Below are 21,838 nucleotides of genomic sequence, written 5' to 3' on the forward strand. Positions count from 1 at the left end.
AACAGTGTTGCTTGGGATACAAGTAAACAGCTGCTCGCCCGGGTGTCAAGTAAAATTTCTTTAAAGACTACATCTATTCTACTTGACAAATGACGGCTGTTAAGATACAGCGAGTACTGGTTCACTCGCGGATGCCCTGTCGCCGAACAGTTGAAAGAAATAGTGGAGCTACGGCAGTATGAGCTCGCTAGTGGAGAAAGACGTGTGTTTTCAGGTTTGTCTGAATAAAAAAAAAGAATTTGAATGGGATCACTATATAATTTTATGAAGCAAAAAATAATATGAGCACCCTTTACAGTCTATTAACAAACCAATCATCTTACAAATGACGATAATTGTCGTCGTCTTTGTATCAGCCGAACACTCGTTGCCGTTGTTCAAGGTGCATGTGTAGTTCCCCCCATCTCTTCTCATAATAGGACTGAACGTGTAGCTCCCGGAGCTGGTAAGCACCGACCCGTCTGGTTTGTGTATTGCTATGTTCAAAGGCGCTGTGCCTGACGCGGAACACTGCACAGTAAAACTGTTTCCTTCCACAACAGTTTGTGACGAGGTCAGACTCGTGATGCGCGGAGGTGCTATATTAAGAAAAGACATCTTGACTATTGCAGACAGCGCAAGAAAATGGTTGGCTATTAAGGCTTAGCTTTTGACCCTATTGTTTTCCGTTGCATGGGACTGGGGTTCAAGCGAGCAAAAAAATTTTCTGCTTGCGCTCAGGCTGATAGATAAAATGTATTAAATAATACTTTCTTGGAAAAAAAGAAGCTTATCCATTTGCCAAGCCGAAATGTAAGAGAAATTTATCAAACATCCAGCTACAAATATGCATCAAATGTATCGGTACATAATTTACAAAGTAAGCTTACAATAGGCTGATGTTATTCTAGGGAGGGGAGGGGTGGCTTACATAAGGGAGTAGACCAGCGCACGGCAAATCCCACGAGTTCATTTGGCAAATGATTAAAAAAGTTTCAATGCGTTTAGTTTAGTCTATTTACAGCACTCCTCGTTCCATTGGCCTGTGGAGTCCCACATACACACACAATACTACCTCAGCCACATAAGAGGGAGCAGCTCAAATATCTATACTTATTAGCAGTGAACCAATGAAAGCTGAATATTTAACACTAACAAAAACTCTCAAGTGATAGTGAAGATTGTCAAGTGTAATATACTTTTTGTTACCGGAAAGGTTCATCATAACCACACCTTTAACAGTAACGGTGACGCTCTTGTTGTACCCATCTTCCGCCTCGTTAACGGGAACACACGTGAAGATAGTCACGCCAGGAGTGTTAAGACGAAGAACGAAGTTTCCGTTCATATTTGAGGCGAACTCCGTACCATTGCGATACAGAGCGTAGGTAATGTTGTCTGGTTTACCCACCGCTGAGCAATTTAACAAGGCCACGCCACCAATACATACGGAAGATGCATTTGCTACCATTGTAGTGTTCTCTGGCTTATCTGGAACGAGATATCAGCTAATGCGGTAAGCATTAGAGTGAAAACTTTAAGGAATCGAGTACAGGGACTAATTTCAAATGAACAAAAAGTAATTACGTGGAGCGGTTTCAAAACAAATAAAGCTGCCACATTGTATTCTGGATTGCATCATCTGAATTTTTTTCTATCAAAAATATTTACTACCCTGTTAAGAACTCGCTGCAACATGGGGATGATGTCCATCCATGCCCATCAGCAATTTAACATTTTCCATAATAAAGACATCTCACAACAAATCATTTTGAGATTAAACAACTAGGCATGCAAGAGACTGAAAATTTATATTCTATATAAGATATATCATGTATTTATTTTTAAAAGAATTCCGATATATTGTTCGTTTAAAGAACTTTTTGCACATTTTTGCTTATTTTTTTAAAATCGATGTGACAGAGAAATAAAGGTATTCACGTTATACCACCGCAGAGAGAACTCTCATGTACCAATGAATGTAAAAGCATATGCTTACATCTCACTACGAGTGTCGCATTTCTGGTGTGATTTCGTCCACATCCGTCAGTAACCACACACGTGTAGACCCCTGACATGTCGCGGTGCACCATGGGAATGTTGTAGGACGGTCCGTGTGCTACGGTGTGCCCCTGAGGGCTATTCCATGTGAAGGTTGGTGGAGGAGTACCATCAGCTGAACAAGTCAGGTTCACTTGGCCATGCTCGGGGAGGGGAGGACTTGATGAGGCTATATGAACGCTGCTCGGTGGAACTAAATAAAATCAACGCATAAAAAATGCATTTGTCGAAGTGAACGTATTTTTAAGAGCAAGAGAAAACATAACTGGATAGCTTAGGAATCATTTTTTGGTGGCTTTACAAAAATGCCCCACTCCCTTTTCCTTAGAATGCAGGCCAAAGAACTGTAGGTCAGCGGGCTTAAGAATCCGCGGGCGCCTACACAGGGGGCACCACCTCCCACCTTGAAGGTCAAAAAGTTGGTCATTAATTATTGAGGAATCTTCATATACGATGCTTTTTTCCATATGATACTTATGACTGCGCCCCAGTACCCCTCCCAACCCCCCTTCATCCAATCATGGGTACGCGCCTGATCAGGACCATAATCATATCATATTTGTAAATTGTTGTAAAAATTTAAATGTTATGGGCTTGAAGTGAGTACACTTTTCTATGTGGAATCGTTTGCCTGAGCCAAAGCTTGTGTTCCCACCCAATACTCATGTTTATGCTACAGCACTGCAAATAAACATTAATCAAAATCTGCTACAACTCTTATGACCATCCAAAACTAGATGAGCTCATTACCCTGCACTTTGAGAAGAGTATCTGACGCAGGCTGCCCAAATAAGAAGTTCTTTGAGGCGACACGACTCTGTAGCTGTATGGTTCCGAATCCATCCTCGCTGTTGTTAACTTTCAGTATAAACACCACATCATACACGGGAGACGAACCCGTGAACGATGCCGACATTACACGATCACTGAACGCTGGCTCTTTCCCAGAAGGTGTTCCATACATCTGGACCGGTGATCCACCCGCCTTTACAGGCTGTTGCCAGATGGACACAGCTCCGATCTCTTCCCCCGAGTTCAGAGTCACTCTCCATGTTAGTGTAGCGTTCTCGCCATCGTTGAAGCAGACGGACGTGTTGTACTGAAACTGCCATGTACTAGGTGATGCATCTGGCGAATCAGAAAATGTGGATATTTCACTTGAACCAACTATCCCAGCAAATAGTATAAAGAAGGCAATGGACTGTGGAGTTGTTGCCTTATTTGTGTTTTACTGCCACTGCCATTTACCGATTAAAGAAAAGCGATGGACGGAATCCTGATTGCAATTTTAACACATGACCATCCGATGTGCAAATGGAGTTTGATTTACCTGTTGAAGTTATAATCAGGCATACCAAGGCACCAACAAGGAATACCAGATGAATTGAACCCATCGAAGAAAGGCGATGGACGGAATGCTAATGATTGCAATTCTGACACATGACAATCCGAAGTAAACACTGCAGCTAAAATGTTTTGCATAATTTGACATACCTTAAAAATAGGGGCCGCTTGAATGCCCGTGAGTTGTTTAGGAGTAGATGAGCCAGACAAGCATGCTTATAGATACAAAAATCAGTTACAGTAGGATAAAAAAAACAGATCAAGCCACAAGGGTAAATCTAAAAATGTGACTACATTACAAATTATTCTAAATTACCTGATTCCACACTCTACTTGTCAGTGCACGGGCTATAGGATAGCTTTATTCAGAAATGATGTTTAATATCTTGTTAGTGTTACGATGTAACGCGTAGGGAATACAGCCAGTAGGTAGGAATACGCCCTTTATTCAACACTAACAAGAAACTAAACATCATTTTGGAGTAAAGCTATCCTATAGCCCGTGGAAAGTCGTATGTTTATTGTAGTGTATTAGCACACTTTTTTTCGTATCATGTAAAGGATGACAGTTCATGGCGTATGTAATAATTTGTAGATATTGTTATTGAAGATCATATTCACAAACCAAAGCGCGCGGTTGTATAAACTGACTACATGAGTATTAATAGCGAGGGTTACTACATAAATATCAACGGCCTTTTATGTAGTGTGCGTTCCTGAGAGGTTAAACGAGCAGATTTTTAAAAGGGCTCAAATTAGAGCTGCTTATTTCTTCGTCGCCGTTTTTGCATACAAAGTTTTTTTTATCACCTTGATAAAGTCAAATATCGTAACAAAGCCCCCAATACAGCACACACATTAGATATGAACAACCTCCATCTAGAGATTTCACCAAACGTTTACCTTTAGTAAAGTTTCAGTTCTTCTAGCACGGCAAAGAACACAATGAAAATTTACCCTTTATTTAACCTCCGTTATTCGCAGGAATATAACGCAATCTTGGGTATCTTGGGGCTTATTCCCGGGGGTTACCTTCACATCGAGGATGCTCCACCTCGCAAATTATCAGCAGTTGCTAAAGTACCGATTCAGAAGATCTTTTCAATCGTGTGAGAAGCTACGCGACAGGGGTATTAGAGCTACAAAAAAAAAAAAAAAAAAAAAAAAAAAAGCATAGCTACTTCAGGTAACCAGGGCGCCAATACAGTTTGCGCGAGAGGCAAAGTAGAAAGAAGTTTGATGAGGGAGGAAAAGACAGGGAGAGAAAAATGGTTGGAATGAATAGAGTAGTGGTAAGGACGCAAGAATATATATGGGAATTTTTTATTGCATGCCGTGCGGGATACAACGAACGTCAAATATAATTAGCAAATTAGTTAATGTTGGCAGTAACCAGTAACCAAGCGAGCCTCTGTAAGCCCACACTGTGAAAGACGTGTTGTTTCAGGTCTACACGATAGGATACCTTGGTTGCGCTTCCAAAGATAACTAACCACTAGCAGCAATAGGAAAATCCATAATATTCGGGGGTTTCTATTGAAACGGCATTCAAAACATATTTATCTTGATCGTTACTGGTATACTTTACCGCGTGATAATAGCGAGAGATAGCATGAGGATCTTTGTTGATATATCTAGTTCATGTGAATAATAACATAGGGTAACACGGTAATCTAGGTCACTGGGGGTATTACAAAATTTGCCTGATGATGATTTCTAAGTGACTAGTGACTAAATTTTTGATAATATTTACCTCAAGTGTACGTGTACGTGTGTATTTTCAGCTAATGCGCTTGTATTATCTTTGTACGTGATTACAACGATCTGCGGGACTATCTTACTCGCTAGTGGTATTTCTAGAGCCTAGCCTTTGATCACACGGATCCACGATATGAGCATCCTACGCACTAGTGACTCTACTGCCTACCCGTTGATAGCATGGTCCGCGATATGAGCATTTCACGCGCAATTAACTCTACTGCCTACGCCTTTGATCACATGGATCCGTGATATGAGTATCTTATGCGCTAGTGACTCTACTGCCTACCCGTTGATAACATGGATCTGTGGCTTTAGTCCTGTGCAACTCCTGGTACTCACTCCCTCTTATGTCTGTGCCTACTCCCCTCTCGTCCCTACCACCAGGCCTGGCCGCAATGCGTGTCCCAGGATACAGTGGGGCATACTGCGCATTCTCGCTGTATTGTGTCGTCGCCTGTAAAGATTGGTACACTTCATGTGGTAAACCTCGTTTTCTTGTGTTCTCATAACCTGGCTCGCCTTGATCACCTGTGTCGTTCCTTGCTCTCCTCGCGGGTGGATTCTGTCTACTCATTCTCGTGCTATCGACGCTATCGTACTGGCGATTGCCTGGCACATGCCGATCACGTGATGCATGTCTATTCATAGCTTCATACTGCGTGACATTGCCCTCTTGCGTTAATTCCTCGTATTGCGTGACATTGCTCCCTTGCGTTACATCCTCGTATTGCGTGACGTTTCTACGGTTGGGTGGTTGTGTTTGTGCATTATTCACTGATTCGTATTGTGGAATGGGGTCAGGGTTGTGTCCCCTATAATCCACCTCGTAATCTACCATCCCTGGGATTGTGTTTCGGTCTTGGTTGACATTTTCTTGCATCGCTACATTCTTAAGAGCAAGCATGAATTAAGTTTAAAATGTTTGTTCACTTTTAAATAACTCACTAATACTCGGACATAACCCAGTATATTTTTTCAGGAAAAAATTTACCTGGAATCCAGAGTAGCCTGCGTTATCTGCTTCAGATCTGTGTGAGAAAGGATAATGTTAATTCAAGATCAAGAATATAAAGCGTTATTATAAAATAAAGTTTTAATACCTTACTCTCTTTGCTGTTAGACCTGTGAAAAAAAAAGAAGCATTGATAAAAATTACTTTAAGTTATCGTTACAAAAGTTGAAAAATAAGAAGTTAAAACTTACCTGCTCTTTTCAGCACCACGATGTAGCCAATCAGACCAAAGATGACCAAGAACAAGATGGCGACCAACACAGCAAGACCAACAATGGTGGAATTCAGATCATTTACATCGACAACTGGAACAAACATAAAAAAAAATAAGAAAATAAGAGGAAGGGTTAACATGACGTCACAACTTAATTTTTTGCTGCCTCATCACGTGACCAAAATAATAACCCGTGGGGTGGCCCGGATTAGCACACGAAACCTTTGGGGTACAACTGATTATCCTGTGACTTTATAACGTAAATACACGTTACATGTGGATCAGCCCCGATGATCAAAGGACTAGCACACATACATGTGGGGGTGGTACTGATGGTCATAGGACTAGCGCACTTACCTGTAGGGTGGTGCTGATGGTCACGTGACTAGCACACGTACCTGAGGGGGTGGTACTGATGTACACCGTGTCACGCCTTATGTCTCCCCGCACCGACACGGTGACCTCCACCTCGTACAGAGTGTCAGGCTCAAGATCATCCAACACGCACGACAGCGAGGCTGAACTACTGACACCTGATGACGTCGCCCAGTCACGTGACGTCCCAAGTATAGGTCTAGCGCACATCGCACACTGCACATACCCAGATGAGTTTCACCACGTGACTTTCTATCTTTTGAAGATCTTGAAAACATGCTATCTGAATTACATGCTGTCTGAATTACATGCTATCTGGGTTACACGCTATTTGGGTTACACGCTATTTGAATTTCATGTTCTCTGGACAGTACACGCTATCTGGATAACACGTTATTTGAATTGCATGTTCACTGGATTTCACACTTTCTGGATCTACTTCGTGCTCTACTAACCCGTCAGACACGTTCCAGGCTTGGTCGTAGCAGCGGTAGTGGGCGTAGCAGCGGTGATGGGCGCGGCTTGGGTGGTAAGAGGAAGGGGGACGTTGTTTGAGGGTATTGCTGGAAAAATGATGAGGTATTAATTTTTTTTTCAAATATATGCTTGATAGGACCGTGTGCAAGTTGTCACTAAGTGCCAATCACCGGTAAATTTCGCAGCTTGAATTATGGCTAGTGAACTCTTTTGTGGTATACGCTATTTGGATTGCATGCCATCTAGATTGCCCGACATTTGGATGGGAAGCTGTCTAGATCTACGCGTTCTACTTACCTGCTAGGGGTTTCACGCTGTTGGGATCGATGTCCAAGCCATAGTTTGGGGCATTTTTGAGTAACTCGCTCTTAAAGTATTCCTCGGGGTCAGAGACATCGCCAGTGAGAGTGAACGACGCATCTACGATGACACTTCCATTCCTGTTCAAGCAAGGTGGAGTAGAGTTAAACCAACTGAAACAAATATATGTATATATGTAGACATGACGGAAAAACATGACATGACGCTTCAAAAAGGCCCATTTCACATCAAATAAGGCGGAAAATTTCTCTAAGTACTTAGTGAGTAATAGCAAACAAAATATTAAATGCGACTTTTTTTAAAATTGATGCGACTTTTTGTATAGTGTCATTGAAATTTGAGCTTTTCGTCCCTGAGCCCATACATAGCGCAAGGACGAATCTTGCCTGAACGACAAACTGCTTCTATTGAAACAGGGGCCTTGTGCTGCATCACACTGGAAACAAAAGAAACGTCTTATTATTGTAATAAGGACGACTTAAAGAGTGTCTGTCGTAAAGTACAAAGTGTGACAAGCCATCTACTGATTTAGGAAAGCTGTTCCAAGCTGTTTCGATTGAATTACGTAATAAAGCATGAGTAGCTGTTTGTGATTTCGCTCATAATTTGTCTTCTAATTCTGGTTGAAAACAATTAGAAAGGCGTGGCTGACAAGGGCTCTTTAAAGGGGGTCAGCTTGTTGTTCTCGCCAGTACAAGTTCCTGAATAATAACATTCAGGAGCATTCAAGCGAAATGTAAGGACCTATTATTGGTCAGGAAATATACAAATATAGAAGAGTAAAGACGACTGAGACTGTGACAAAGTTTTTATCTCTCGCTAGTAGTGCATTATGGGTACGATAAGTTTGTTTGTTTGACATTGGTGCATAGTGCCGGTACGTCCGCTCATCTCTCGGTCTGGTAAGAGAAAAATTCAAACGCAACATCAGTAACATATAAACTTACCAAGTTTTCAATTTGTTGGCGGTCGTTGTCATTCACATCCCATTTTCCCTCCTTTTGTATTACATTTTTGTTCGTTACCCTCCAAGACATTATCAATTTTGTACTCTTGATATCTGTGTCAAATAAATAAAAAACAACGTCTTTAGGATTTAGCACATACTAGATTCTTATATGTTAAAAACAGACGATGAACTCCTATCCCTATCACAGTTAAAACGCAATGCCTTTCGGTACAGGTATCTGAAAAGGTCTGCTTTTAAAGAATCTCTTAGTCTACCGAATCCAATTATCAATCAGTTTGGCTAAGACACATGCAATATGGCCATGCTCAATGTATACCAACCCAAATAGAAAGTAACATTGGAAAGCGGATAACCGTCAACTGAGCAGGAGATGTTTTGGCCTCGTTTAAGCGGTACGGCGTAGGAAGCGTTCTTGTTATCAGCACTGAACGATATCAGCGATGCCCGTCCTGTTGTGCAGGTGACAACCGGTGGTTGGAGAAGGTTTGTCTTCATCTCAACAGTAACATTCGTCAGTGCATCATTGGCAAGGCAGATGGCATTAGGTTTGTTAAGACTTGCATCTGTAAATCAAAAGAACAGGCCACTATCATGAGAAATCAAAACACAAAACATCAGTAAATCAAAACAAGGCACAATGAAGAAAAATCAAATCACAACATATCATTAAATAAAGACAGGCCACAATCAAGAAAAATCAAAACACAACACATCAGAAAATCATAAAAAGACACAACCTAGCCAAATATAAAAATACAACATTTAGGTCATTTGTGCATTCCAAGAATAATTTGTAGAAATCAGATTACTTGTTGGGTACCATAAGGAGCACCACCAAGCATGGTGTTTCACTGGACAAAACATGTACCGGAGATGGTAAAGAGACTACGGTTGACATGTGGTCACGTGATCAAAGGAGCTACCGGAGATGGTAAAGAGACTACGATTGACATGTGGTCACGTGATCGAAGGAGCTACCGGAGATAGTAAAGAGACTACGGTTGACATGTGGTCACGTGATCAAACGTTCTATTCACCTAAGCAGACAAATATCAAGTGTATCAAGCCATAAAAACAGACCACGCATGTAAACTATTTTTATTGTTAAGTTTGTAGATAGAACCAAGGTGCAATAATATTGATTAAATTTTAAGAAAAAAGCAAAAAAAAAAACACTATAAGGATCCAAAACGAGCCAAAAACTGGTAACGAGTTTTCAAGCTGCACACACTATATCGGACCATCTAAAAGGAAAAAGGAAAAATGTATAAGAGTATGGTAGACTGTCACTGAGCTGGGCGAGGCTGGTACCCAAATTGCTAAGGAATTTATCTTATTCTAAACGCATTTCTACTACGGTTTCAAGTCTGCGGCGACCATGAGCAGCAGTAGGCATGTAGAGATTGTGTGCGACAGGTTACCGACACCAGGGGAGATAGGTGGGCCAAATCTTTCCCGCTTACCCTGAACGCTATTACTGATACTTCAGCCAAAAAGGACACCGATGGATTTTTATACTACCTGGGCTAAAATGCCTTATATCTGCTGGAATGCAACTCACGCCACCCGAAAGGGAGAACAAACATTCTACGACTTGTAAGTTAATTCATGCTCGAAGATCCAGCGTACTTTGCGAGAGCTCCCAAAGGTCACCTACGCGTTATTTTTCGAACAGGATTTTTATGGCCGAGAAAAAAAGGCGCTGGATCCTCGACCATGGAGTTGCAGTAAAAATACATCGTCATGTTAATTTTAAACAAATTAGCAGTGTCATATAATATATCAGCTATTTACATTGGTCTACACCTGTGTTACTCCATAAGAAAGTTATTCTTTCTCCATAAAATACACATACATTCTTTTTTTTTCTATAAAATTCGTTTGGTAATACCCCCCCCCCCCCGGAGTTTGTTGTCTTGCTATAAACTGATAAGAAGAGATTTCAGCACTGGATTTCTCGACCTTTAAGAGACGCTTTCCGAGAGGATCAAGTCGGAAGAAACATCAGTGAGAAAGAAAAGTGTACAAAATCTTCTTCTCATGGCTGCCTTTACATTCACTGAAACAGATATAAATGTTCTTAATTTTGTAACAATAGGTATCACAAATTTCAAAAAGAGCAACTAGCAGTAAACGACGTACCTTGTCTTGTCCGTATGAAGGGATTAATTTTCCGCAAATATTGGCTATGGAAGGGATGCACTCATTCTGACATTCAAGTATTTTTTTACATATTTACGGATATCTCATTGTTTACAAGCAAGCTCATCAACTATGGATATCACTTTTCTCAAGTGTAATCTCTGGTAACAAATTACTATTGGAATGCATCGTTGCGTAACCAAGTACAGTAATGATTGACATATAGGGAAATAAGAATCTACAATTAATATAATACTAACATGTTACAGTAATATTGACTCTTTCGCTTTGCTTGGTGTTGTTGCACGCACTTTCCGCGAGGCAGCTGTAAGAACCGGTATCATTCAACGACCCGCTAAATATAAGACTTCTATTGCTGCTAAACCATTCGCTGTTCTTGTACCAAGTGATGCTGACAGGTCTAACCACATTAGTTGTACACTCCAAGGTAAAGGGAACTCCTCTTTTTACCATTGGAGCTGAAATGTTGACGAACTTTATATTTTCTAAAAAGGTAAAATAAGTAAATAAATAAATGTCTTGCAGCATCATTCCATAGCTCGATAAATTTTTAATAAATACACAAAAATAACCTTTAACAGGTTTCATACCTTGCACATCAATGCTAATTGTGCTATTCTGACCAATTCCTGCTGTGTTATTCGGCACACAAGTGTATTCATGCTTTCCTAAAGTGTTTAACGTCAAGTTGAATACCCCTCTAGACTTCTCTATCAAAAGGGTCTTGTTAACGAAAAGCGAGTAGTGGATGTCATCTGGTTTACCCGTCGCTGTGCAGTTAAAATAAACGCTGGTCCCCAGACAGTAAGAGCTTTCCAGACGTGTTAGGCTTGTTTTCTCTGGTTTATCTGGAACAGGAAAACAAATAAGCCTCGGGTTTTGAACAGTTATATAAGGATATTTCCCTAAACTATGGCCTTTTAATTCCACCCACTCCCCCCCACCCCGTCCTAATAAATAAAGTAAATGTACTGGCAACAAACAAGCAAAAGGGCATAAAGGCCATGACAAAATCAAATCCTAACCTTTGACAAACTATTTTTAATTAGATTACATCAAGTATGCTGAAATCTTAACATTTTACTTTGATATGTGTCTCTTTTTTAACTCACAGTTGACGGTGATGTTCATCGCTTTTGTATCAACCGGACACTCGTTGCCGTTGTTCACGGTGCATGTGTAGGTTCCCCCATCTCTTCTCGTGATAGGACTGAAGGTGTAGCTCCCAGTGTTGGTCAGCACCGAGCTGTTTGGGTGGAAAATCGCTACTCCCAAGGGCTCTGTACCAGATGCGTTGCATCGAATTGTTACATCGGACCCTTCGACTTCAGTTTGTGTCGAGGTAAACCTTGTTATTCGTGGTGGTTCTGAGGCAAAAAAAAATCAATTAATTTCCGCAAAAAGAAAGATGTGTATGCAGGATTATTCTGGTGAATTCTTATTGATGACAGCGTACATGCAAAGTATCAGTGTTGCTCTTATTTGCGGTATAAATAAAGGAGATGTTGTTACAAGGTAGAAGCGATCATATAATATCAGATTCACGATAGAAAATACCTTTGACAGTGAAGAAGCCGGTCTTATTTTCTCCATCTCCCACCTCGTTACTGGGAACACACTTGAAGATACTCAAGCCAGAAGCGTTAAGACTAATGATAAATTTTCCGTTCATATTTGAGGCAAGCGCCGTATCATTGCGATACAGAGTGTAGTTGATGTTGTCTGGGTTAGCCAACGCTGAGCAATTTAACGAGACAACATCCATGACACAGCCGATATGCTCATTTGGTATTAATTTGGTGTTTTCTGGTTTATCTACAAAGCAATATTAACGTGGTGAGGCAAAACATTCAATCCGATGAAGAGTACAGGAATGCGAAAAGAAAAGACAAAAGATGACACTTTAGCAAGTTAAGGACCTTAAGGCTCTTCAGAAACCCATCAACAAGGTGATTAGTTTACAGGAATACAAAGGTGTTAGCACGATATTGGAAGTTAGTAACAGTTTTAGGTAAAAAGAATGTGTCAAAAAAAAAAGCAAAAGAGAAGATCCGATAAAATGCCTTGTGTTGTTTATTACAACATCAGCGTGCATTATTGATACCATATTGAGTTAGTTCTTACTCTTGTAACAAACCGATGAGTGGACTTAGAAGAATGAGAGATACAAAAGAATAATGGCCTCGAACAATACCCTTGCAATGCACAAATGAGAATTGAAACAGTGAAACATTTTACATGAAATATACGTATAACAGTATTTAACAATCTGTACATGAAAGTATGATATAATTATTTAAACTTACAGTTAACAGTGATATTCGTTGTGTTTGTGTCATTTGAACACTCGTTGCCGTTGTTCACGGTGCATGTGTAGGTCCCCTCATCTCTTCTCGTGATATGACTGAACGTGTAGCTACCGGAGTTGGTCAGCACCGAGCCGTTTGGATGGGAAACCGCTATTTTCAAGGGCGCTGTACCAGACACGTTGCACCAACTTGTAAAATTGCTCCCTTCTACAACAGTTTGTGGTGGGGTGAAGCCTGTTATTTTTGGCGGTTCTTAGAAAAAAAACAGCAACAAAAAAGCATAAGTAAATTAATTCTTGTCAAAATATACAGTATAATATGCGAGGATTGTTCTGATGGATTCCATTTTTGGTGAAAGCGCACATGCTACATGTCACTGGAATCAAAATCCAATATCTGTAAATTGCTTTTAGCGTCACCGACTGTTTGGAAGGAAATTGCTATGTGCAAGGATTCCGTTCTAGATGCGATGCACTGAATTAAAACATCAGCCCCTCTGACAGAAGTATTCTGTTTCGAATTGAATGGCTCGCTTAACTCATATGACGGCAGTAAAAAGTTTCTATGTCTGTGTGGAGTAAACGTAGTCTCCACGCTAAACTATAATGATACAAGCATACTGCATGCTTATTCACTGATAATGAATATCAAAGACAAGAGCCCCGATACTCTATACAAGAGTCTAGTTGTGTCGTGTTTGGCTGACATACGTCATGTGACCACACTAACGGTCCCTGGAGCCTTGGTACGGATAAGCGATGAACACCAAGAACAGTGTTATATTCATAGATACTTCAAAAAAAGTCGCACTACAGTAAATAATATATAAACCTAGAATTTTTAAGATCATGCTGAATAGGTTCTTATAAATCGGGGTACCTTTTGACAAATCGGGCTGTTTAGGTTCTTTGGTTCTTATTTTTTCATTAGTCATAATGTCACAAGTCTGTCTTTAACAATAAAAATAGATGCTGAACATAACATATAAGTCCATGTTCTACTTCTAAATATGCAACGTACCGACATATTTAAGAAAAGTAATTTTTCTTTTTTTGTTATCAACCGTTTTAAATTGTTTTCACATATTTTATTTTATATGTTCCAAATAAGCTATATCCAGAATTTTGACAATCAACATTTGAGTGACCAAATAAGAACCTATTTATACCCTCCAGGCTTATTAGGTTCTTATAAAAAGGGTGCTTCAAATGTCAAATTTCAGCCTGCAGGTTCTTAAAATGTCTAGATTTTTATACGCGGTTGTTTACTGTATGAGAATCTGTGTCGTATCCCGCAGTGCTTCGTGGGATTTCAAATAAACCAGCACACAAGCGTGACTAAAGACGATTCTAGGCTTGACAACCTCCAGCGGTCTTGGCAACGTACTTCTAAATATTATCATGGTTCTGTAAAGGACCCGAAATGATCCCAGGACCCGAAACGATCCCAGGGCCCGAAATGATCCCCAAAAGTACCCCAACTGATCCTCGGACCCGAAACGATACGGAGGAGTCCCCGAAATCAACCCCAAGGAATTGCGGTAATGGACAAAGGGAAAGCAGAAGAAATACTTGCAATTCTTGAAGCATAATTAAGGGTTAACAGCGACTCGATTTCTAAACAACGTGACTTAAAAATATTAAATTTCAACACAATACTTCTATTTATTACATTGCCCGGCGTTAAACCCATAAGTAGTAGGCAGTCTTCGGACAGTCAGTGTCCATGACATCAGCGCGATGAACGTTGGCATTTCTTTCCATGACTAAAAAGCCCGATGCGCGAAGCACATGTGCGACCACATGAACGACAAACGAGGACAGACGTCTGAGATGGGTTTGATCCAGTTCGAATTTCGGATGCCTTTCTCCTCTGCCTTCTCTCTTCGGCCTCTCTTTTCAGCTCTAACTCCCCTGAGTTGAGTGCGGCAGCACATTCAGACCTCCATCTGCTGCGATCCTCGGCAAGCTTCTCCCAGTTGTCCACGTCGAGGCCGATTGCGAGCATATCACGCTTGCATGAGTCCTTGAAGCGGAGCTTCGGGCGTCCTACAGGTCTTGATCCGTGTGCAAGTTCGCCGTAAAGAAGATCTTTGGGAATACGGCCATTTTCCATTCGACAAACGTGGCCTAGCCACCTCAACCTGCGTTGACGAAGTAGGGTAAAAAGCGTCGGTAAACCTGATCTTTCGAGGACCTCGTTATTCGTAACTTTATCCGACCAATGGATACCGAGGATGCGGCGAAGACATCGCATATGGAAGGTATTTAATCGCTTCTCCTGCCGCGCGTAGGTGGTCCAAGATTCGCTTCCGTATAGGAGAGTACTCAAAATGCAGGCGCGATATACGGTGATCTTCGTCGAGATGGTAAGTTTCTTGTTCTCCCACACTCGAGAGGAAAGCTTTGTCATTGTTGTCACTGCTTTACCGATTCTTAAACAGAGTCTAAAACAAATACACAACTTTTAATTGCTACTGAAAGAAATACAGCATGTATAAACATAGCACAGCTTTGCTCAGATCATTCAAACTTTTGACCTTCCATCACACTCTGCGGTTGCGGTTAAAACACATGACTCTGACACTATAAATCTCATTTCCGGTAAACATCACCCCTAAAAATTTATATTCATTCGACAACCTAAACATGTATTTCACCACGAAATCCTTGTTCACACGAGCGAATATTTACCGACACATTTTAGGCAGCCGGTTTGGTCGAGAAGATGTAATGACAAAAGCACACTGAGTTATACACTCGAACAACCCTACTGCCGATGCAAAATATTAAAAGGATGTGGCTTTTGTTGGTTGAAAGCAATATTATGTGAGTTTTGAACTTCCTCATGTAGTCGTGCGTACACCCCTGCATGATCTCATGATATGATAGGTCTTTCATTCAACGAAAACAAACATGCCAAAAAATAACTTTAAAACATTTCGCTTCCTATAAAAAGCAGCATGTCCTATCTGTAAAGACTTCTTTTATGGCTTGTTATGTAAAAATGATTTATCCACGCCGGGTTCTTCAAATTACTATCACAAAGAATTGTTAGTTGACCCCAAATTCTGACTCAACCACTGTATTCCCCCGCAGTCGTATGTTAAAATCTTAATACTATAGTTTTAGTTAATGTAAATTTCCTTTTAATAACACAAACAAAGCTAAATGTATCATATGTTTTTAAAACTGAAAGGCAATCCTTACACATTCCTTTAGTTGTCCATTACTGTAATTCCTTGGGGTTCATTTCGGGGACTCTTGGGGATCGTTTCGGGTCCCGGGGTCAGTTGGGGAACTTTTGGGGATCGTTTCGGGTACTGGGATCGTTTCGGGTCCTGGGATGATTTCGGGTCCTGTACAGTTCTCGGTGCCCGAGATTTTGTCACTATTACGTTACCCATAAAGCACTGCGGGCAACGGCTCATGGATTCTCAAAGTCCGAACTTATTTGAATTAGATGTATGAAAGTATACATATATATACCATACCTTTGACTGTGACGGTGACGCTCTTGTTGTGTCCATCTCCCGCCTCGTTACTGGGAACACACGTGAAGATGGTCACGCCAGGAGTGGTAAGAGGAAGGACGAACAGTCCGTGCATTTGTGAGGCAAACTCCGTAACATTGCGATACAGAGTGTACGATATGTTGTTTGGTTTACCCGCCGCTGAGCATTTTAACAAGGCCATGCCACCAATACATACGGAAGATGCATTTGCTACCATTGTAGTGTTTTCTGGCTTATCTGGAATGAGATATCAGCTATTGCATAAAGCAAGTAGGAAGTATAGAGCGAAAACTTTAAGGAATTGAGTACAGGAAGTAATTTCAAATTTTAAAAAAGTAATTAGTGCGGTATTAAAAATACCAAGTAAACATCGTATAGCATATAATAAGGTCATCATCAAAACCTTTTTCTGCCCTCCCGTCACATGTATTCTGGATTGTATCATGTGAATTATTTCTACAAATATTCACTACCCTGTTAAGACCTCACTGCAACATGGGGGTGATGTCCATCCATGCCCATCAGCGATTTAACATTTTCCATGATAAAGACATTTTGCACGGTCTGGAAGATTTGATATATTCCAGAAGGCATTGTTGAGGATAACGTAGTTACCTTTAACAGAACTCCGACATATTGTTTATTTTCACTCTTGTACATTTTTGTAATATTTTTTTAATCGATGTGACAGAGGAATAAACTGGTATTTTGCTAAAATAACGTTATAGATCACTGCAGAGAGAACTTGTATTTACCAATAAATGTAAAAGCATATGCTTACATCTCACTACGAGTGTCGCATTTCTGGTGTGATTCCGTCCACATCCGTCAGTAACCACACACGTGTAGACCCCTGACATGTCGCGGTGCACCATGGGAATGGTGTAGGACGGTCCGTGTGCTACGGTGCGCCCCTGAGGGCTGATCCATGTGAAGGTTGGTGGAGGAGTACCATCAGCTGAACACGTCAGGTTCACTTGGTCATGCTCGGTCACGGTAGGACTTGGTGGGCTCACTTGTAGAGTGTCTTCTTTGAAATCTAAATAATAGAATAAAATTATAATAACATTCAGTATAACATTCAAATAAGAATGCTTATAATAGTAAAGGGCGAAATGTGTGGCAAACCATTTTTTTAATCTATAAGGGTAAAGTTCGAGAATAGTAAACTATTGTCAAAGTGGATTACAAAAAGCATGCGTTGTTTTTAAGTGAGTGTTAAAGAACATGGGGACTATGCCATTGTCCCTTCGCTGATGTCATTAGCCGTCCTCATTTGAACTTGATTGACCTAAATGCAATATTGGGAGACGTGAATAAAACAACGTATAGGGACTCTAGTGGTGTTTGCTGACTACCCTAGACTGGTGAAATGTAAAATAGCATTTGCATTTCGGAGCATTTACCATGGACATAATGATTTAGAATATAAGCATAGCATTTATGAGTTTTTTCGCCTGTCTCTGTGTGTCCTTGTCTACAGCTATTTCTATAAACGTTGTCTAAGAGCGCGAGGTTGTATGGATAATATTATAAGTTGTTTCAGAGTTTTCAGTTTATTTTCAGGGCGTTGAAAAGTGAAGTCCTTCGCTGGCGGGTTATCTGGATGGTACAGTTTCTTGTAGTATCTATCAAATACACTTCGGCATTTCTTTCTATGTCCCCGCGTACAATAAACGGTATCTGCAAAAATAGGGGCTTAAACCCTTTCATTACTATGACGCCCTGAGACGCCTGAAAAATGTAGGCGCAACTACACAACGTCTGAAATGCAAACTAAACATCACCAGACCCGGTTACTCATGGATTCCTCCAAGGCACAGATGACCTTCAAAAGCGCATCTTAGCAATGTAATAGAGTTGACTCTATTGTCAAAATATCTACCGTGATTTCTGACCAAGTAAACAAATGCTTAAACTCAGAAACATTTATTACCAAAAAAGACACAAAATTCCGAACTACAAATAGAGACAAGCAAACACAAATCAAGTTACAAATAGATACCTTTATTGCGCTACGTCAGGTCCCATTTTACAGCCATCAGCCACAATAATCAATGCTAAAACCTCCATTAGAAGCGAGTCACAAACTACATCATGGGAGTCTTGGAAACACCTTGACATAAAGGCGGACACACACCTCCCCCATAATCAGTTTTTTTTATAAGTCTCTTTGCCCCAAAGCCTAACAAAACATTTCCAGATACAAAGTACCCAGAATAAGCCTGAAAACAATTTTTGAATAAGGTTGGGTAGCAAAGATGTTCCACATTGGAGAGTATGAGGCTATTTACTAGGAAATTCCATTCTCAATAGGTGAAGCCCAAACAATTATCCCAGGAATTATCCCAGTGAATCAACCTCAGCGTGCAAACATCCATAAGCACAGCATTAATTATGCCTAAATGGACTTTATGATGTCCTAAGGCACTCTCCAGATGTGAAAAAGCTGTAATTTTAAGCAAATTACAAGTAAAACTGTTGTAATAACATAAATTGTAGCAGCGCCGTCGCTAGAAAGAAAAGGCACCGCAGTGCATTGTTGGAAATTCAAGGCATACCGTCATGGGTCAGCGATAGCTAACTGGTAGTGTTGGACATGAAATAGGAGGGGGGGGGGGGGGGGGGTTCTTACAATTTTTCTCAAAAGTACCCAGGAGTAAAAGGGTTAAGCAGCGACAACGACAACGCGAACGGCGACGACGGCAGAGAGCAATTGAGACTTTCGAAGAGTCAGACGTGAAATATGCTCTGAAATGGATTCTTTCTGATACATTGCATACATTTCAGCCGTTTCCCTTCAAACTACAACGTGAAAACTCCAAGTTTCACGGTCTAGCGAGGACGGGAACGTGTGCGCTTAAAACTAGACTATCCTTGTTCGCTATGTTAGAAATAAGATTCTAAGGCTTTACTATAGCTTTTTGGGAATGCATAAACAATTGAATTTTATGAAAACTATTTTAAAATTGAGCGCAAAGTATGAAAGCTTTTTGGGTGATCACGTTCTCCTCGATTCTCCCTGTTCTTCTCGGTCGCCGTTGCTGTTTCGTTCAGGCCTTTTTGCCAGAAGGTTTTCTTTTAGTGTAACTACGGAGTCAACCCGTTTGACACCTCTTACCAGCTTATAGGATAGGATACGAAATCGACTGTAACAAGAGAACGCCGCCCCAGGCTCATTTCCCATCATGAATAATCACTTCGATAGTCGGGTACATTTCCGCTTATTATCAATTGATAAGAAGAAGAAAGGATGTACCTTGCACAATTGTTCTAGCAGTGGTATTTTGTCCAGGTCCAGCAGTGTTGCTTGGGATACAAGTAAACAGCTGCTCGCCCAGGGCGTCTTTAACTGTCTATTAAAGCCGCATTGTCACCAGTTTACTTCCGGAGGTCCGACGGAAACCTCAACCGTTATAAGAGAAAAGAATCTATTAGAATCCGAGATATTTAACAGGCCATCCTCTCTAAATTATCAATCACATCCTCAACTGCTCAAAGAAACTTCCAATAGACACACTGCTTTCAATATTTTTCGCGTTTTCTGTTAAAAATCATCGGATATTGTTACGTAATCGACCGGAAGTAAGTAAGTAATGCAGCTTAGATGTGAGTGTATAGACTGATTAGATAAATTGCAAAAGCATATCTTTTAATGCTTCTTTTAAATTACTCATGGATCATTAACATAATCCCCCTTTATTTAACGACGGTGTGCTGCAAATATTCGCTAGAGTTGTCAACTTGACAACAAACTGATATACATGAATCATTACTGTATTTAGTCTGGACAAACAAAAGTCATTTAGGGATCTGAGATGGTTTATGTTTCTATGCACATCTTTGACGATCATCTCCAGCCGAAGTTTTATCTTGTAACCAAAATAATTACCACCATCTTCATATCGGCTTTATATACCATTCATAATGCAGCGGACGGGTTTGGGGGTGAAATGTATAACGATAGATATTTTTGCAATAGTAGCTATTAAAGTTGAGCAAAAACCCTAAGTTTTCCTAAGAATGTACTTTTTCTGCTCCTTGTCGTATCGCTGCATCCAGATTCAAGTAGTTAGCAAGAATGGAAAAACCAATAAAACAATCTTAGGCAGCTTAATATTAAAAGGAATACAACAAACACGAGGCGTTTCAACCACGAAAAAAAAAATGGTTTGGATAATAACTGCCCCTTGTACTCCTTTTATACCTTCTCTGGTCCCTTTCCCCCCGGGGCTAATTCTGCATAAAAAAGTACGCAACAAAACACATTCGAGAAAGCGATGCATACAAAATGCTTTTTTTTTTTTGTTGTTGCAAACAAAAAAACAAGACGAATGACACAAAACATATGCATGTACCAAAATAGTCGGAAAACATTCTATGTACCATACTTGCATGTGCACAATCCATCAACCGGGATTTCTGATATATCTTTACCTTGTACCTGTAGTAGTGTGTCTCTAGCATCAAATGTACCATCAGGTGAGGTAACAAGAAAACATCGCAATTTATAGGTTCCAAACCCATCGTCGGTGCTGCTAAGATTCGCAAGAATGAATACAACACTGACAACAGGCCGAGATCCACTCGAGTCAGTCACCACAGATAAACCCATCGTTCGGTGACTGAACGCAGAGTCTGGTCCAGTTTTGGTGAACATTATCCTCGATGCTCCTCCATTACTCTTAACTTGGTAGATTTTCACGTTAAGGTAGCTTTCTCCCGAGTTCAGAGCCACTCTCCATGTCAGTGTGGCATTCTCGCCATCGTTGAAGCAGACGGACGAGTTGTGCTGCCATAGCCATGTATCTTCTGGTGCACTCTCTAGATGGTGTTAAAAATTGTCAGGTCTGCTTTTGAAGTAACCATGCTCTAATCGGAAATTTTCAAGAAAATGAACTTCTCTTCACTAATCATATTCCATAGAGCAGTATACTTTGTAATAAATCATTCAATTACCTGACGATCGCCCAAGTACCCAAATGAAGATGAGCAAATACCACGGACATAGACACGTTGTCATGCTTCTGCAAGATATTCATAAGGAAATAGCTTTTCGGAAGCGGTGCATGTCTATGCCGAGTAATGCAAATATCGGGACGCTTGCTTGAGATAAGATGGTGACCTCCAGCCCTCATCTGATTATCCGTTGCGTGACAGCAAGTTGTCGTTTTGGTCGGAAGGTCTGTATTTGTCGATGTTCTATTGTATCTAATTCTTGATGAATTCATATTGCAAGGAGCGATAAAAAGTACAACAAAGGTGTAATTATGACAATTTGTCATCGGAGCATCTCCATAAAAAGAATGAGAAAGAAGATGCTAAATTCAACACAAAT

The 21,838-nt window shown here is 40.5% G+C and overlaps 3 protein-coding genes across 3 annotated transcripts in view; all 3 read right to left on the reverse strand.

Moving 5' to 3' along the window:
• LOC5501179 (hemicentin-1) overlaps positions 1-21,838 on the reverse strand; it is a 68,706-nt gene that overhangs the window by 5,118 nt on the left and 41,750 nt on the right. The window lies entirely within an intron of this gene.
• Positions 2,624-3,436, reverse strand: LOC116608962. Its single transcript, XM_048733138.1, has 2 exons — positions 3,371-3,436; positions 2,624-3,168 (listed from the first exon to the last, which is right to left on the reverse strand). Exons 1-2 carry the CDS (start codon positions 3,432-3,434, stop codon positions 2,774-2,776), a joined length of 459 nt encoding a protein of 152 aa, XP_048589095.1. The 5' UTR covers positions 3,435-3,436; the 3' UTR covers positions 2,624-2,773.
• LOC116608271 (hemicentin-1) lies at positions 4,696-21,410 on the reverse strand. Its single transcript, XM_048733112.1, has 17 exons — positions 20,938-21,410; positions 17,282-17,539; positions 16,480-16,737; positions 12,984-13,238; positions 12,235-12,492; positions 11,790-12,044; positions 11,268-11,525; positions 10,917-11,162; positions 8,835-9,077; positions 8,492-8,604; positions 7,931-7,980; positions 7,521-7,663; positions 7,202-7,309; positions 6,349-6,462; positions 6,246-6,267; positions 6,137-6,173; positions 4,696-6,034 (listed from the first exon to the last, which is right to left on the reverse strand). Exons 1-17 carry the CDS (start codon positions 21,158-21,160, stop codon positions 5,405-5,407), a joined length of 3,471 nt encoding a protein of 1,156 aa, XP_048589069.1. The 5' UTR covers positions 21,161-21,410; the 3' UTR covers positions 4,696-5,404.

This window comes from Nematostella vectensis, chromosome 9 (assembly GCF_932526225.1).
Source record: "Nematostella vectensis chromosome 9, jaNemVect1.1, whole genome shotgun sequence".
Lineage (NCBI taxonomy): Eukaryota > Metazoa > Cnidaria > Anthozoa > Actiniaria > Edwardsiidae > Nematostella > Nematostella vectensis.